Source organism: Cynocephalus volans, chromosome 11 (assembly GCF_027409185.1).
Source record: "Cynocephalus volans isolate mCynVol1 chromosome 11, mCynVol1.pri, whole genome shotgun sequence".
In the NCBI taxonomy this organism is placed as follows: domain Eukaryota; kingdom Metazoa; phylum Chordata; class Mammalia; order Dermoptera; family Cynocephalidae; genus Cynocephalus; species Cynocephalus volans.
Window position 1 is genome coordinate 17,151,063 of NC_084470.1, and position 19,538 is coordinate 17,170,600.

Here is a 19,538-nt window from a genome sequence, read left to right on the forward strand (position 1 = left end):
CTGGTGGTGCAGGCGGAAGCCGCGTGGGCATCCACCCCCCGAACAGAGCTGTGCCAGGGATCACTCACAGTGCTGTGCCAGGTCGGGCGCTCGCTCTGTCTCTGGTTTGTTGCCTTCCGTGTTCTCGGCGCTGCCACCTCGGGCTGTTCAGTCGCGGCGCCGCTCAGGCGCTCCCAGGAATCTTCTTTTATGCCGGCCTGAAACCTCGAATCCTGAATAGGGCAGCTGGCCGCCTTCAGTGCGGCCCCGGCCTCCGGGATCCTGGCTGCATCCACAGCAGCCCTGGCGCCGTGTTCCCTGTTTCAAGACTCGCTTTTGCAGCTAAGAATCAGTTCTTTTCCTGCTCCACACTTCAAAGCTGTTGCCTGTAAATGAGGCAGCCTCTCCTGCCGGGGGCAAAGTGGCGTTGAGCCCCCACGACCGGCCAGCAGCAGCAGTCCTCCCTTAAGAGATGGCCAGAGGAAGGTCCACAAGTTTCCCGGCTGCCTGAGGCCCAGTGGCCGCCTTTTCCACCTCAGCTACTCCGCGCCAGCCGCCGCTGCCGCCGCCATCTTGAAAACTCCCCGAGAGGCACCATTTCTATGACTAGTATTAGAGAAAACAGAGCTAGGGAATGATTGGGAGACATTTGAATAGTATAATTAATATCTTCAGAGAAATATGAGCTGTCATATGTACAAATAAATTTAACTATATATTTGGGAATTTAATTGATGACTGAGATACAAAACTAAATGGATGATCTGGGTTTCAGAATAGACACAGATTAATAACTGGAAGATCCAGCTAAGCAATTATCCCAGAATGAAGTCCCCCTAACGGGCAGTGGCAGAAAAAAAGTGGCTTTAGGGTGTCTTACAGCATTCTCCATCTTCCCCATACACCTTGCCCATCCTGTGTGAAAAAAATAAAACCATGTACAGCATTAACTGAAACAGATGGGAAATTATAAAAGAAAGAGCTGTGGAGTGTGTGCAGAGACTACCAATTGTCCCCAAATATCTTTTCATATATTATATATTTAATTTATGAAAATTATGACATTTCAAAATCATAGGAAAATGAGGAACTAGTCCGTCTGTATTGGCTACACATTGAAATTATGATGGAACTTGCACAGCTAGCCAGTCAGGAGTTGGGGAACCCAGCTGAGAACCAAGCCCATCTTGGTCTCAACTGGGTTGTAGTGCCACCTAGTGGTCATTTTCACCCTAGTTTAATCATCAAGGGGGACAATTCTATACATACGGCTGACTGGAATTTCCAGAACATTAGTTGGTGCCCCTTGGTCAACTTGATTTGGGACATCAGGCTCAGGAAATACCACGGACACTGACACCCACCCACACCAACCTCTCTGCTTCCTGCCTCACCCTAACCTCATATCCATCTCCCCAAATGATAAAAGAGGGACTGAGAGGGACATAGGAATCAATTGACAGTTGTATTATGTCCAAATTTACATTATCATAAGTTTTATGTATATTAGAATGTAGTACTAAATACATATGGCTAGTTTAAAATGTACATATTAGGGTGTATATTTTCAAATTTTCAACAATACTATTGAACTGTCAAAAAAAGTTTGGAGGCCTCCCGTATAGAGAACGGATTGGAGGAAAAACAAGCCTAAAGGAAGACAGGCAAGCCTGAAGGCTGTTGAAGTAATTTAGGCAAGAGGTGGTGATGGTCTGAAACTAGAATGGTGAAGTGGATAGGTTTGATATTTAGGAGGTAGAATTGAGTCCTTATCTTTTAGAGATATAAACTGACCCGGGGCGGCGGGAACCGAGAAAGGGGAAGGCGACAAACCAGAGGCAGAGAGTGAGCACACGACCTGGCACAGCCCTGTGAGTGACCCCCGACCCGGCCCTGCGCGGGAGGCTGACGCCCACCTGGCTTCCGCCTGCATCACCGGGCCACTCACCGCCCCGGGGCTGCCTCCATCTTCTCAGGTGGTGGCAGCTCCAGCCTGGCTCAGCCAAGCCTGTCCTCGCTTGGCTCGGCTCCTCACTGAGCCTTCCCATTTGCTTGCCCCGGAGCGGGGCTTCCCGGGGCCTGCGGGCTGGCCTCCCCTCCCACTCCCTCCCCGGTTCTCTGGCGAGGCTAGTGGCGTGGGGCGTCCCTGGCCAGTGTCAGGAGGGCAAGGAAGTACGGCGGGGCCGACTGTCACTCCACCACACCCTGGATTCTGGCCCCCGGAAAACTTCCTGTTACTGGGAGGCAGATACCATCTCTGCAGCCAACAGTTCGGAAAAATGCCTAACCAATTTCTGGTTAGGAATAGTGTGGTAGGAGAGTTCCCAAGTCCGCTAGAACCTGCTGGATAGCTGACGGCAGGCAGGCACCGGACTCGGTCGGTGCAAGGGGGATACAAAGGTGAACCGTGTGCTGCAGGCTCCTCCCCCGAGGAGCTCACGCTCTGGTGTGAGAGATAAGACAAGTACACAAATAACCGTGATACCAGGAGGAAGGTGATAAGTCCCGAGAAAGCTCTACACAGTGCTACAAAGGCACCCAGAGCGACAGGTCGTCTGTGCCTAGCAGAAACCTGGTAGACTTCCTGGGCGAGGCAGTGCTGAGCAGGGTCCTGAAGGCCCAGCTGATAGACCAGAGTTGCAGAAGACACGTCCCAGCCCAGCCCAGTGTGCACACAGCGGGGAGATGTCCAGCCAGGGAGGCTGAGACTCGACAGAAACCACACACCCTGTGGGGTCACCACTGCACCATCCAACAGTCCGGGCCAGAGCCCATGGAACAGGGAGAAGTCCTGCAAGGGAAGTGAAAGCTTAGCAGAGATCACACACCCTGTGGTACGAGATCCAGCAGCCCAGCAGAGTCCAAGCTGACCAGAGAGGTGGCTCCCCGGAGAGGCCCAAGACCCGAGGCAACCATACACACAAGGCACTAGAGGCCAACTGAGCAGTAACGGAGGTAGCCATACCAAATTGGGAACCACAGCAACATCTTAGTTAGCCAATAGTCTCAAACCGGTGGACTGTGAAACCCCCTGCCACAATGAATAAACATCAAAAAAAAGATACCAGAAATACAGAAAATCAAGAAAGTACACCACCAAAAGTTAATAAATCTCAAACTCTAGATCCTATAGAACAAGAAGCCCTTGAAATGACTGACAAGGAATGTCGAGTGATAATTCTAAGGAAACTGAATGAGATACGAGAAAACTCAGCTAGACATCATGATGAAACGAGGAAAAGTATACAGGACCTGGAAGAGGAAATGTACAAGGAAATCAATGTCCTGAAAAAAAATGTAGCAGAACTTGCTGAACTGAAGAAGTTATTCAGCGAAATAAAAAACACAACGGAGAGTTTAACCAGCAGGCTTGTCGAAGATGAAGAGAGAACCTCTGAACTTGAAGATGGGCTGTTTGAAATAACACAAGCAGACAAAAAGAAAGAAAAAAGAATCAAGGACATTGAAGAAAATCTGAGAGAGATATCAGACAACCTTAAGTGCTCAAATATCCGAGTCATGGGTATTCCAGAAGGGGAGGAAAACGGAGATTCCATTGAAAACATATTCAACAAAATAGTGACAGAAAACTTCCCAGGTATAGGAAAAATCACAGATCTTCAGATCCAGGAAGCTCAACGATCTCCAAACATATTCAACCCAAAAAGGCCTTCTCCAAGACATGTTATAGTCAAATTGGCAAAACTCAGAGACAAAGAGAGAATCTTAAAAGCTGCAAGAGAGAAGTGTCAAATCACCTATAAGGGAGCCCCAATCAGGCTAAGATCAGACTTTTCATCACAAACCCTAAAAGCTAGAAAGGAATGGGATGATATATTCAAAATACTAAAAGACAAAGATTGCCAGCCAAGAATACTCTACCCTGCAAGGCTGTCCTTCCGAAATAAAGGGCAAATAGTATATTTCTCAGACAAACAAAAACTGCGGGAGTTCACTACCACACGACCACTCTTACAAGAAATCCTCAAGGGAGTACTGGGTTTGGTTCCTGAAAAATAACTACCACTGCCATAAAAACCCAAGAAAAATCAAAACCCACTAGTATAATAAAAATGGCATTCATGCAGAGAAAACAAACAAACAAAAACGCTATCTGCAACCTAAGGAACCAACAAACACAGAAACCAAACAGTAAATCAGAAAGCAAGGAACAAAAGACACCTAGGACAACCAAACAACCAATAATATGCTAGGAATAAATCAACACCTTTCAATAACAACTCTTAATGTTAAAGGCTTAAATTCCCCAATCAAAAGACACAGACTGGCTGACTGGATCAAAAAGGAGGACCCAACTATATGCTGCCTACAAGAGACCCACCTCACACATAAAGATTCACATAGACTAAGAGTGAGAGGATGGAAAAAGTTTTACCATGCAAACAGAAAAGAAAAACGAGCTGGAGTAGCTATTCTTACATCTGACAAAATAGACTTTAAACTAAAAACCATAAAAAGAGACAATGAGGGACACTACTTAATGATAAAAGGACTGATCCATCAAGAATACATAAGAATCATAAATATGTACGCACCCAATGTTTGAGCAGCCAGATTTATAAAACAAACTCTATTAGACCTAAAGAAGGAAATAGACACTAATACCATAATAGCAGGGGACCTGAACACTCCACTGTCAATATTAGACAAATCATCTAGGCAAAGAATCAGTAGAGAAACACAAGATCTAAACAATACTCTAGACCAATTGGAATTGGCAGATATCTACAGAACATTCCATCCAACAACCTCAAAATATTCATTCTTCTCATCGGCACATGGATCATTCTCCAGGAAAGATCACATATTAGGTCACAAATCAAGTCTCAATAAATTCAAAAAAATTGGAATTATCCCATGTATTTTCTCAGACCACAATGGATTATAACTAGAAATTAATAACAAACGAAACTCTGGAAACTATACAAACACATGGAAATTAAACAGCATTCTACTTAATGACATATGGGTCCAAGAAGAAATCAAGCAGGAAATCAAAAAATGTATTGAAACTAATAAAAATAATGATACATCATACCAAAACCTGTGGGATATTGCAAAAGCAGTATTAAGGGGGAAATTTATTGCATTAAATGCTCACCTCAGAAGAATGGAAAGATGGCAAGTGAACAACCTAACACTTCACCTTAAAGAACTAGAAAAACAAGAACAATCCAAACCTAAAGTTAGCAGACGGAAAGAAATCATTAAGATCAGAGCAGAACTGAATGAAATTGAAACCAAAAAAACAATTCAAAAGATCAATGAATCAAAAAGTTGGTTTTTGGAAAAGATAAATAAAATTGACAAACCACTATCATGGCTAACTAAAAAAAGAAGAGAGAAGACTCAAACAACAAAAATTAGAAATGAAAAAGGCGATATTACAACTGATTCATCTGAAATACAAGGAATCATTCAAGACTACCATAAACAACTATACGCCAATAAATTTGAAAATCTGGAGAAAATGGATAAATTTCTGGACACACACAAGCTCCCAAAACTGAACCATGATGACGTAGAAAATTGGAACAGACCAATAACAATAAAGGAGATTGAAGCTGTTATCAGAAGGCTCCCAACAAAGAAAAGCCCAGGACCAGATGGATTCACAGCAGAATTTTACCAAACATTCAAAGAGGAATTGACACCGATTCTTTAGAAACTATTCCAAAATATTGAAACAGACGCAAATCTCCCAAACTCATTCTATGAAGCAAACATCATCCTGATACGAAAACCAGGTAAAGATATAACCAAAAGAGAAAACTACAGGCCGATATCTTTAATGAATATAGATGCAAAAATCCTCACTAAAATACTAGCAAACAGAATACAGCAACACATACGTAAAATTATTCACCACGATCAAGTGGGATTCATCCCAGGGATGCAAGGTTGGTTCAACATACGCAAATCAATAAATGTGATACACCATATTAATAAACTCAAACACAAGGACCATATGATCATCTCTATAGATGCTGAAAAAGCATTTGATAAAGTTCAGCACTCATTCATGACAAAGACCCTCTATAAGTTAGGTATAGATGGAAAGTATCTCAACATAATTAAAGCCATATATGCCAAACCCACTGCCAATATCATCGTGAATGGGGAAAACTGAAAGCTTTTCCTTTAAGAACAGGAACTAGACAAGGATGCCCACTCTCACCACTCCTATTCAACATAGTATTGGAAGTACTAGCCAGAGCAATCAGAGAAGAGAAGGAAATAAAGGGCATCCAGATTGGAAAAGATGAAGTCAAACTGTCCCTGTTTGCAGATGACATGATCCTATATATCGAACAGCCTAAAACCTCTACAAAAAAACTCTTGGAATTGATAAATGATTTCAGCAAAGTAGCAGGATACAAAATCAACACACAAACATCAGTAGCATTTCTTTTCTCCAATAGTGAACATGCAGAACGAGAAATCAAGAAAGCCTACCCATTTACAATAGCCACCAAAAAAATAAAATACTTAGGAATTGAGTTAACCAAGGATGTGAAAAATCTCTATAATGAGAACTACAAACCACTGCTGAGAGAAATTAGAGAGGATACAAGAAGGTGGAAAGATATCCCATGCTCTTGGATTAAAAGAATCAACATAGTGAAAATGTCCATACTACCCAAAGTGATATACAAATTCAATGCAATCCCCATCAAAATTCCAAAGACATTTTTCTCAGAAATGGAAAGAGCTATCCAAACATTTATATGGAATAATAAAAGACCATGCATAGCCAAAGCAATGCTGAGCAAAAAAAAATAAAGCTGGAGGCATAACACTACCTGACTTTAAGCTATATTACAAAGCTATAATAACCAAAACAGTATGGTACTGGCATAAAAACAGACACACTGATCAAAGGAATAGAATAGAGAATCCAGAAATCAACCCACACACTTACTGCCATCTGATCTTTGACAAAGGCACCAAGCCTATTCACTGGGGAAGGGACTGCCTCTTCAGCAAATGGTGCTGGGATAACTGGATATCCATATGCAGGAGAATGAAACTAGATCCATACCTCTCACCATATACTAAAATCAACTCAAAATGGATTAAAGATTTAAATATACACCCTGAAACAATAAAACCTGAAAGAAAAGATAGGAGAAACACTTCAGGAAATAGGAATAGACACAGACTTCATTAATACGACCCCAAAGGCACGGGCAACCAAAGGAGAAATAAACATATGGGATTATATCAAACTGAAAAGCTTCTGCACAGCAAAAGAAACAATTAACAGAGTTAAAAGACAACCAACAGAGTGGGAGAAAATATTTGCAAAATATACATCTGACAAAGGATTAATATCCAGAATATATAAGGAACTCAAACAACTTTACAAGAAGAAAACAAGCAACCCAATTAAAAAATGGGCAAAAGAGCTAAGTAGGCATTTCTCTAAGGAAGATATACAAATGGCCAACAGACATATGAAAAAATGCTCAACATCACTCAGCATTCGGGAAATGCAAATCAAAACCACACTGAGACAGCATCTCACCCCAGTTAGGATGGCTAAAATCCAAAAGACTCTGAACGATAAATGCTGGCGAGGCTGCGGAGAAAAAGGAACTCTCATACATTGTTGGTGGGACTGCAAAATGGTGCAGCCTCTATGGAAAATGGTATGGAGGTTCCTCAAACAATTGCAGATAGATCTACCATACGACCCAGCTATCCCACTGTTGGGAATATACCCAGAGGAATGGAAATCATCAAGTTGACTGTATACCTGTTCCCCAATGTTCATGCCAGCATTCTTTACAATAGCCAAGAGTTGGAACCAGCCCAAATGTCCATCATCAGATGAGTCGATACGGTAAATGTGGTACATCTACACAATGGAATACTAGTCAGCTATAAAAAAGAATGAAATACTGCCATTTGCAACAACATGGATGGACCTTGAGAGAATTATATTAAGTGAAACAAGTCAGGCACAGAAAGAGAAATACCACATGTTCTCGCTTATTGGTGGGAGCTAAAAATTAATATATAAATTCACACACACACAGACACACACAAAAAAAACTTGTGTGGGGGGGACGAAGATATAACAACCACAAGTAATTGATACGAGAAGCAAACAGAAAGGACATTGTTGGGGGGGAGGTGGGGAGGGGAGGAGGGAGGGAGGTTTTGGTGATGGGGAAACAATAATCAATCACAATGTATATCGACAAAATAAAATTTAAAAAATTAAATTTAATTTAATTTAATTTAATTTAATTTAATTTAATTTAATTTAAAAAAGAAATAATAAGAAAAAAAAGAGATATAAAGTGAGGTATTTACAGATAAATCGACATGATGCCTGGGATTTTCTTTAAAGGAAGTGGGGAGAGAGTAAATGAGAGGGGAAGTTAACTGGGGAGATAAAATAAAGACTGACCGTATGTTGATAATTGTTGGTTGGGTGATGGGCATAAGCGAGTTCCTTACTCTATTCTACTTTTGTATATATTTAAAACTTCCCGTAATAAAAAGTTAAACAAAAATAAAGTGCCTGGAAAACATTCAAGGGAACAAATTCAGTAGGGAGGTAGACATATGAAAAATAAAGCTTGGAGAGAGATCAGGGAAAAAGCAATGAATTTGAGAGTGATCAGCAGATTAAAGACTTGCGAGTGAATGAGGTCATCCAAGAATAAAAATGAGAAAGGAACCTAAGTTAGAAACTTGAGGGATATGAACAGTTAAGGAAATGGCAAAGGAAGTGCTGCTAACAAGAGACAGTGTCATATAGGCCAAAGAAAGAAAATATTCTAAGCAGGAGGTGGTGGTCTAAATTGTCAAATGCTGACAGGTCAAGAAAGGAAGGGACTGATCAACATCCTTTGGATTTAGCCATGTGAAAGTCATTGGTGACTCCAGGGAGAGGCACTTAAGGGGAGGAAGGATGAGGTGCAAACAGGGCAGAGAATATAGTATACGTAGAGTCAAGACTGCATGGGAGGTGAGGAAATAGATCAGTCTGTGAAAAACTCTCAGAAAGTTTGGCAGAGAGAAATGCGTCGGTACCTGGAGGGAGGATGTCTGCTTGAATGCTGATCTCCTATGACATCAATTGTTCATTTATTTATATGGTGTTAAAGATATCTGATTTCTCTGAATGACCTACTACCCTCCTTTGATTCTGTCCTACACCCTTCTGCCAGATTCAAGTGTCACTTTGACTATCACTCTTTATATAAGCTCTTCCAGAGCCTCTCCCTTACTGAAGTCTGTCCAAATGTCTCAGTCGGACTACTCTAAATGCTCCCTAACACCAGCCAGACTGGATCACTCATCCCTCCCTCAATATGCTTTCTGTTCATACTGCTGCCTCTAGTTAGAATATATTCCTCTTCCCCAATCTTTGTCTCTTCAAATCCTGCTTATCCTTCAAGTACCATCTCAAATATGGTGACACTTTCTCCTTGAGCCCCTCCCTGATCCACCTTTTCTTTCCCCTAACGAAGATATGATCTCTTCCTCCTCTGTTTTTCCACTGCATGCTGCTTATATTTTTCTCACGGCGTTCATTGGATTTTGCTTTGCTTTTAATTTTCTGGGTTCTCATTATATCCTTTCTATATCCATGAATTGTATATTACTTGAAATTGACTTTATCTTCCTCATGTTTGTGTCTGTCACAGAAGTACCTAACACAATATCTTGCATTAAAATGACTTTTTGAATTAAATTGGATTTCCAAGGCTCTATGGTTTATAATGTTTGGGGGTTTCTACTGCTTTTTAGAATTACAGTGTTATTCACCTATTGCCTTCTAGATAGCATTGTAATTTTTATAATCTTCATATGATCTAAAAATAGTAGCAAACATTTATTACTTTTCAGTAAACTAATTTTCATGTTATCTAACTTAAGCTTTAAAAAGCTATTTTTAATTTTCTAAATTTTTCATTTTTTATTTTTTTACAAAATATAAAGTGTATTAAACACTACCATCCACAGAAAAGTCTTTATTATTGATTACATTTAAAAATTATTTGTGTAGTTAATTATATATGGAATTGTAAATGAGTATTATACATGAACCCCCTTTTGGAAGGTAATTCCTTGTTGCACTATAGAACATCTAATTACATTGCAAAAACTATCCTTTTTTTGCTATCAGTAAGGAAAACAGTTAATGATATTACTGTAAATATCAGGAAGGTGACAAAAAAAGAAATAAAATTTCTTTTTTGTCTTCGAAAGTGCTTTCCATGCAGAGTGAAGCACTTGCCTTGTTGGACTGAATGCACTATTGGAGAATGTCCTAGGTCAAAGATATGCTCTTGAATGATAAGACTTTACAAATCAAAGGCTCAAAGGAAACATGCAACCCTCTTACTTCTGGGATACCATCGTGTCATTTACCAATTCTTTCTTTCCAGAATACCATTCAAGACACTTAAAAAAAAGATCAGAGTTACGTGATAAATATACATAAAATGAAAAGACACAAACTGCTATTGGACACTACTATTGGTAATGTCTGTGCCATGTGCCTTTTAAAAAAGCCTACACGGCAAGAGATGTGTCTAAAGATTCAAAATAAATCAACAGTATTGGATAACAATATGATTCTTAAGTCAGAAGCTGCCTCAAGATTAGGTGCATCTTCACTTAATGTAACAGGAAAAAAAGGCAATGGCTTTTATTTTATTAATTGTATCCACTCACAAATCAGCCTAAGGTTACCAGATGTGTAGACACAATGAGAAATTTGTTGTTGTTTATAGTCTTTAATTGAAGTGATGACAAAGGAAACAGATGTACTTAAATACAAAACCAAACAGCTATTTCTACCCAGGAGGCACTGGGTGTGGGATTCACATTTTGAGTGGCCAGTTGTGGTGCAACTTGGATGATCCCGAGTTTTCTGTGATTCTGGCAGTACGGTTGTCCTTCTCTACAATCCCAATAATCCATGCTTGATGCCCTTCACCATATTTGGAGGACTTTATCTCTGCACAGAACCGAGCTGCTTGCTCACGTGGTAAACAGATTAGAAGGCCTCCTGATATCTCCGGGCAGGTCCCGTGCATGAGGCCAAAACATGTTCCCACAGGCCTTGCTCATGGCAGCCATCCTGGCCAGCCCGGGAAGGTTGTGGATCACTAACGACACCTCGTACCTGGGCTGCTTGGCTTGGGTCTGCGTGTGGCCCGGGATCTCGAAGCCTGTGATGTCAGTGGCCACGTGGGCGTTGAATGTGTCCTGTTGAGCCTGGTCATATTCATCATCGCCTCTTGGTATGCCAACTCGAAGTCTTCTTGGGTGGCCACTAGTTTAATTTTATTCCATTTTTCAGGGATATCCAGCCACTTGTGCACAGCAATGTGACTTGTGTCCCCAGGGGTTTGGCGACACCAGTATGTCCCCCAGCACCGCATTATCTGGCATGATAAATTCATTGGGCTGGCAGACAGTTGTAGCGACTCCTTCCAAAACATTCCAGGGGGTTAATACCGTTTGGCCACCTGTTACAGCCATACATGCTTCCTCTGCTGCATCTTTAAAACCCCGTGTAATTAGGGGTGTCACTTTATCCCTTTCCCTGTGGTCATTTTATTGCTGACTCCAAGGAGCATCAGCAAGTTGTCACATTCCATGACCCCCATTGCATAGAGGTCACTGAGGACATTGGCACATGCGATCCTGCACATATAAGGGTCATCTACAATAGGATAAATGTAATCCGTAGTTTGAACCAAGGAAAGACCACCATGCCTCAAAGGAATGACGCAGGTATCCATTCCAATGCCAAGTCTTGGCATAACAGCTCCCGGGAACTGCTCATCTTCCTGGAAATGGTTCTCTTGTAAAGATTCCAGCAATTTCTGCAGGACATTTTGGAGCACTTTGCAGCCTGTGCCCTTCAGTTCAGTGAGTTTGGTTAGCCGGGTGCTCTTGTCCAATTCATAACTCTCCGGGTTAAAGGACTCCCGCTTAGACATGGTTCTTGGGCCTGCACCCCTCACTGCTCAGCCCGTCCCCTCCCTCTCCTGGCTGGCTGAGTTCTTTAGGGATCCACCGGCTTGCTTTGTGCCTTCCACCTCCTCCCGAAACCTTTATTTTATTTTTTATACATTTTGGAATATCTTAACCATACAAATTCAAATAGTAATATAACATCCACCCCAAAATAACAAACATTAAATTTGTCGTGATTAAGTCAGATCCTACTAAAAGAAAACTTTCAGTGATATGTTGAAGCCTCATCATTTTGTTCCTTCTCTCCCTTTCCAGAGGTACAACTAACTTGGAGTTGATCTATATCCTTCCCAACCATGTTTTATACTTTTACTATATATGTATGTATACATAGTTCATACATAGCATTATTTTGTGGTTTTAAGATTGTACATAAATGATATGACACTGTTATATATCCTCTGAAATTTGCTTTTTTCACTCAGCATTATTTTCAGGATTCATCCTTGTTGGCATATGGGGTATAGTTCATTCATTTTAACTAAGAAATGGTATTCCGCTGTATGACTCTACTACCTCTTATTTAACCTTTGCTGTAATCTTGCAAGATAGATATTATTAATCCTATTTTGTAGATGAAAAAACTGAAGTACAGAGAGGTTAGGTAACTTTACTGAGGTAATATAGTTTCTAGCAGATGGAATGAGAACTTGTGCAGGGCCTGTAACTCCTAATCTCATGTTGCTTTCTACTATAACACTCAACTATTTATTCCATAAATATTTACTGAGCACCAACTATGTGCCACATATAGTTTTAGCTCCTAGATATCTGGCAGTGAACAAAACAGACAAGACTTTGCTCTCAAGGAGTTTATATTCTAATTGGAAAGACAGTCAAGTAATATGTAATATATCATTTGATTCTAAGTGCCATGATGACAAATAAAGCAAGATGAGGGGGAAAAAAGAGTGTGAGTGTATGTGTGCTTGTCTCTCTGTTGTCATTTCAGCAAATAGTTGAAGGAAAAGAGGCAAAGAGGGAGGATGTTCAAGGCAGGGGATACAGTAAATGCAAAATTCCTGAGGCAGGAGCATATTTGGCTGTCATTCCATCACTTTGGTTTTTTTTTTTTTTTTTTTTTTTTTTTTTGTCGTCTGGCCAGTATGGGGATCTGAACTCTTGACGTTTGATTTTTTTTTTTTCTTTTGGATGTGGCTTCAACAATTATTCCCATGTATCAAAGGATAAATGTAAGCACACTGCATGGCTTTGCCTGATTAAATACGTTTTTTTGACATATTAACAATCTCTTATGGTGACGAACTTTTGAATAAAAAATTTAGTTGAGCTAGAAAGTACCCAGACGAGAAATCCATTGATTAACTCAAAAAATTAAATCACAGGTTGTTCATGTCCCAAATGGTGACATTTTAATACACAGTACTGCTGTTGATTTAATACATTACATATAAATACAGTTCAACCCCATCTTTACGTGTTAAAGGTGGGTAGTGTGATTTCAAGTTGAAAAAAATTGCTGAACTAGGAAGGACAGGGAAGAGCCCACCTTTTGCCATGTGCATCTCAGGAAAGGATGACAAGAGCGGTGAGAAAATGAGGAACGCTTACAATGTGAGGACGTTATGCTGTGGGGAAACCTGGGCTCTAGTCGTAGCCTTTCCTTGCTGAATTATATCAGTTCGCGTATTTGCGAAGCGAGGGAGTCTCAGCCGGTGGTCGTCGAGCCACTTTGCTCCCAAGGTCAGCGGGTCTTGCTTCCCTGAGCCTCCCAGGCTGAGACTAGCCAAGCCGGGACGCTCAAAGGCAAAACCCTCCGCCAGTGCCGCCCTGGCCGCCAGGGGGCCAAGGCCGAATTCTCCCGGGAGGCTCGGCCCAGGTGCGCGCCGCCTGCTCACCCCGCCCTCGCGGCCTCCCGGCTTTCCCCGGGTCCTGTGCGGAAATGTAGTCGCCCCGGCGAGCAGGGCCCGTTGCGGCTTCCGGGAGGAGTTTTGGGCCCCGCGAGGCGCCGTCGGACGCCGCCCCTCCCACCAGCGGTAGCCGCGGACACACCGAGTTCCCGCGTCGGCGTGGTTGGTGAGAGCCGCGCAGTCTCAGCATGGCCGAGCAAGGCCTGGAGCTGGCTTCCTTGATCCCCGCCCTGCGGGAGCTGGGCAGGTAGGGCCAGGCCCCGCGTCCTCCGGCGTCTCACTTAATCTCCCCCCCACCCCCGCTGCTGTGCCCTGGCTCGATTCCCTCAGCCCCGGCAGCTGCCTTTGTGGAGATGCTCCGCGGCTGAGGTGGGCGCTTCCCCCATCGGCCGTTCACTGGACGCGGGGGCGTCGTCCCACATCTACCGGAAGCGGGTCCGAGGCCAGGGAGGCGTCTGCCGGCCGCTCTCCCTCGGCAGCGCGGGGAGCGCGCCCGAGCCCGGGGTTCCCCTGCGGCAGCTGGAGGGAAGAGTCCTTTCTGGTTACTCTTGGTCACTTTTGCACTCTCATGTGCCTCTCGAAAACCAATTTCTGTACACGAGGGGCCTGACCTATGAACCTCCCAGTTTGTTCTTTATGATCACTCGTGAAGAAATTGTGGTGTTTTTTGGCCTTAACGTTTTGTCCCAGAACGACCCTTGGAAGAAAAATCACGGCTTCTGATTTTCAGCAAGGGAGATCTTTGGCTGGAAAAAGCCGTTTCTTTCTTCGAAGTGGAATCGTCGTCCATTCCGAAGATGTGACCCCTTTCCTGTTGATGGTCCGGTCCCGGATGCATTTAGTCAGAAATCCGAGAGACCGGCCGCAGTATCCGCAAATGCAAACGTGCACGGTTTTGGCAGAAATTTGAAGATAATTTAGTAGTCTTTCGTTTGCAAATGCCTGGTTTCTGTACACCCCAAGATAAAATCATGTAACCGTATCTTGTCCTCCTGCAGTGTTGGTGGCTGCCGCCCGCCCTCCCGCACACATGCAGGCTTCCCTCAGCCAGGCCTAAGTTCACACGGTCGGGTTTTCCGTTTGTTTAAATTCACTGGGAAGAAGAAATAAGCGGGCTTCTACTGCTCCCAGAGTTAAATTATCAGTTGGATTAATTGCATCCCAGTTTCTCAAACCGTTTGAAAACTTTCCACACAAGGTCAGAACTGACATTAAGCTCATGGGACATCTACTCTTTCTTTCTGCAGTGCAGCTGTGTTCATTTCCACTTATTGGCCATCCAAAGAAAATTAGTCTTTCTCAATTACATAAATAAGAGAATACATGAAGAGACCATTCCTGCCCTAATTACATCACTCTTATTTTTTGTGTGTGAATTTTTTCCACTTTGTGTGAATGTGGCAAGTGTACTTTGTGTTAACGTTTTGTAGAGTAACTTTCTACCTTTCTAAAAGAAGATGAATAAAAGTTATTTTAGGAAGTTGTACAGATTTCATCTTTCAGGCTCACTATGAAGCTCGGTATATTTTCCCACCCTGATTTAACATAGAATTAGCTGGTTAATACTTTCTTTCCTCCTCTTTCTCCATGAGACTCGTTAATAAAAATAATGGTTTCATAATCTGTTTCATCAACAGAGCTTATGATACTTTTCATCTCATTGATCTGTAGTCATTCCAAGAGAAAGAATAGAAAAACTGACTCACAGAGAATGGTCTAATAGTTTTTAGTTGTCATGACATTTTATTACAACTACTTCAGCCAAACAACTTTATCCATTTTCATATTATCTCCATGATATGGGCTGTAGTTAAGACTCAATATAGCCAATACAAATTCTCTACATATCCTAACCTCCCTAAGCTTTTTTTTTTTTTTTTAATTCCTCTCATTCACTGAAGTAGGGAAATCTCAGTAAATGGTACCATGTTCAACCATTTCCCCAAACCAGAAATCTAGGAGTCATTCTTGACTATTCTGCCATGTGCTTTCAGGGTATGCCCTTGGCCCTCTTTTTATCCTTGCTCTCTTCTATGTAATCTTATCTAGTCCCATAGGTTTAAATATCGTCTCTATGCTGATAACTCCCAAATATGCTTCTAGCCCAGAGATATATACAGTCCTCTCTTGGTATCTGCAGGGGATTGTTTCCAGGTCCCCTGGAAATTGTTTGGATTGTTTCCAAACTCCTCGGATGCTCAAGTCCCTTATATAAAATGGTGTAGTATTTAAATATAACCTATGAACATCCTACAATATACTTTAAATCATCTCTAGATTACTTCTAATACCTAATACAATGGAATACTATGTACATAGTTGTTATACTGTATTTTTTAAATTTGTGTTTATTTTTTCCTAATATTTTTTTTTCAATAAAAATTATTTATTTTTTTAATTTTATTTATTTTTTTTTAAATTTTATTTTGTCGATATACATTGTAGCTGATTATTGCTCCCCATCACCAAAACCTCCCTCCCTTCTCCCTCCCCCCCTCCCCCCCAACAATGTCCTTTCTGTTTGCTTGTTGTATCAACTTCAAATAATTGTGGTTGTTATATCTTCTCCCCCCGCCCCCCGGTTTGTGTGTGTGTGTGTGTATGTGTGTGTGTGAATTTATATATTAATTTTTAGCTCCCTCCAATAAGTGAGAACATGTGGTATTTCTCTTTCTGTGCCTGACTTGTTTCACTTAATATAATTCTCTCAAGGTCCATCCATGTTGTTGCAAATGGCAGTATTTCATTCGTTTTTATAGCTGAGTAGTATTCCATTGTGTAGATGTACCACATTTTCCGTATCCACTCATCTGATGATGGGCATTTGGGCTGGTTCCAACTCTTGGCTATTGTAAAGAGTGCTGCAATGAACATTGGGGAACAGGTATACCTTCGACTTGATGATTTCCATTCCTCTGGGTATATTCCCAACAGTGGGATGGCTGGGTCGTATGGTAGATCTATTTGAAATTGTTTGAGGAACCTCCATACCATTTTCCATAGAGGCTGCACCATTTTGCAGTCCCACCAACAATGTATGAGAGTTCCTTTTTCTCCGCAGCCTCGCCAGCATTTATCGTTCATAGTCTTTTGGATTTTAGCCATCCTAACTGGGGTGAGATGCTGTCTCAGTGTGGTTTTGATTTGCATTTCCCGGATGCTGAGTGATGTTGAGCATTTTTTCATATGTCTGTTGGCCATTTGGATATCTTCCTTAGAGAAATGCCTACTTAGCTCTTTTGCCCATTTTTTAATTGGGTTGCTTGTTTTCTTCTTGTAAAGTTGTTTGAGTTCCTTATATATTCTGGATATTAATCCTTTGTCAGATGTATATTTTGCAAATATTTTCTCCCACTCTGTTGGTTGTCTTTTAACTCTTTTAATTGTTTCTTTTGCTGTGCAGAAGCTTTTTAGTTTGATATAATCCCATTTGTTTATTTTTCCTTTGGTTGCCCGTGCTTTTGGGGTCGTATTCATGAAGTCTGTGCCCAGTCCTATTTCCTGAAGTGTTTCTCCTATGTTTTCTTTAAGAAGTTTTATTGTCTCAGGGTGTATATTTAAATCCTTAATCCATTTTGAGTTGATTTTAGTATACGGTGAGAGGTATGGATCTACTTTCATTCTCCTACATATCGATATCCAGTTATCCCAGCACCACTTGCTGAAGAGGCAGTCCCTTCCCCAGTGAATAGGCTTGGTGCCTTTGTCAAAGATCAGATGGCCGTAAGTGTGTGGGTTGATTTCTGGATTCTCTATTCTATTCCATTGGTCAGTGTGTATGTTTTTATGCCAGTACCATACTGTTTTGGTTATTATAGCTTTGTAGTATAGCTTAAAGTCAGGTAGTGTTATGCCTCCAGCTTTATTTTTTTTGCTGAGCATTGCTTTGGCTATTCATGGTCTTTTATTGTTCCATATAAATGTCTGAATAGTTTTTTCCATTTCTGAGAAAAATGTCTTTGGAATTTTGATGGGGATTGCATTGAATTTGTATATCACTTTGGGTAGTATGGACATTTTCACTATGTTGATTCTTCCAATCCAAGATCATGGAATATCTTTCCACCTTCTTGTATCCTCTCTAATTTCTCTCAGCAGTGTTTTGTAGTTCTCATTATAGAGATTTTTCACCTCCTTGGTTAACTCAATTCCTAAGTATTTTATTTTTTTGGTGGCTATTGTAAATGGGCAGGCTTTCTTGATTTCTCCTTCTGCATGTTCACTATTGGAGAAAAGAAATGCTACTGATTTTTGTGTGTTGATTTTGTATCCTGCTACTGTGCTGAAATCATTTATCAATTCCAACAGTTTTTTTGTAGAGGTTTTAGGCTGTTCGATATATAGGATCATGTCATCTGCAAACAGGGACAGTTTGACTTCATCTTTTCCAATCTGGATGCCCTTTATTTCCTTCTCTTCTCTGATTGCTCTGGCTAGTACTTCCAACACTATGTTGAATAGGAGTGGTGAGAGTGGGCATCCTTGTCTAGTGCCTGTTCTTAAAGGAAAAGCTATCAGCTTTTCCCCATTCAGGATGATATTGGCAGTGGGTTTGGCATATATGGCTTTAATTATGTTGAGATACTTTCCCTCTATACCTAACTTATAGAGGGTCTTTGTCATGAATGAGTGCTGAACTTTATCAAATGCTTTTTCAGCATCTATAGAGATGATCATATGGTCCTTGTGTTTGACTTTATTAATATGGTGTATCACATTTATTGATTTGCGTATGTTGAACCAACCTTGCATCCCTGGGATGAATCCCACTTGATCGTGATGAATAATTTTTCGTATGTGTTGCTGTATTCTGTTTGCTAGTATTTTAGTGAGGATTTTTGCATCTATATTCATCAAGGATATCGGCCTGTAGTTTTCTTTTTTGGTTATATCTTTACCTGGTTTTGGTATCAGGATGATGTTTGCTTCATAGAATGAGTTTGGGAGATTTGCGTCCGTTTCAATCTTTTGGAATAGTTTGTAAAGAATCGGTGTCAATTCCTCTTTGAATGTTTGGTAAAATTCTGCTGTGAATCCATCTGGTCCTGGGCTTTTCTTTGTTGGGAGCCTTCTGATCACAGCTTCAATCTCCTTTATTGTTATTGGTCTGTTCAAATTTTCTACGTCTTCACGGTTCAGTTTTGGGAGCTTGTGTGTGTCCAGAAATTTATCCATTTCCTCCAGATTTTCAAATTTGTTGGCGTATAGTTGTTTATAGTAGTCTCGAATGATTCCTTGTATTTCAGATGAATCAGTTGTAATATCGCCTTTTTCATTGCTAATTTTTGTTATTTGAGTCTTCTCTCTTTTTTTTGTTAGCCATGCTAATGGTTTGTCAATTTTATTTATCTTTTCAAAAAATCAACTTTTTGATTCATTGATCTTTTGAATTGTTTTTTGGTTTTCAATTTCATTCAGTTCTGCTCTGATCTTAATGATTTCTTTCCATCTGCTAACTTTAGGTTTGGATTGTTCTTGTTTTTCTAGTTCTTTAAGGTGAAGTGTTAGGTTGTTCACTTGCCATCTTTCCATTCTTCTGAAGTGAGCATTTAATGCAATAAATTTTCCCCTCAATACTGCTTTTGCAGTATCCCACAGGTTTTGGTATGATGTATCATTGTTTTCATTAGTTTCAATAAACTTTTTGATTTCCTG

At 41.0% G+C, this 19,538-nt stretch overlaps 1 protein-coding gene and 1 pseudogene across 1 annotated transcript in view; one reads left to right on the forward strand and one right to left on the reverse strand.

The window, feature by feature from the left end:
- Positions 1-10,794: 10,794 nt before the first annotated feature.
- Positions 10,795-11,975, reverse strand: LOC134390036 (selenide, water dikinase 1-like; annotated as a pseudogene).
- A 2,096-nt stretch (positions 11,976-14,071) lies between these two features.
- ATR (ATR serine/threonine kinase) overlaps positions 14,072-19,538 on the forward strand; it is a 117,259-nt gene continuing 111,792 nt past the window's right edge. Inside the window, exon 1 of the mRNA XM_063113819.1 lies at positions 14,072-14,130. Within this exon, the coding sequence (XP_062969889.1) occupies positions 14,072-14,130 (59 nt within the window). The remainder of the gene's footprint in view (positions 14,131-19,538) is intronic.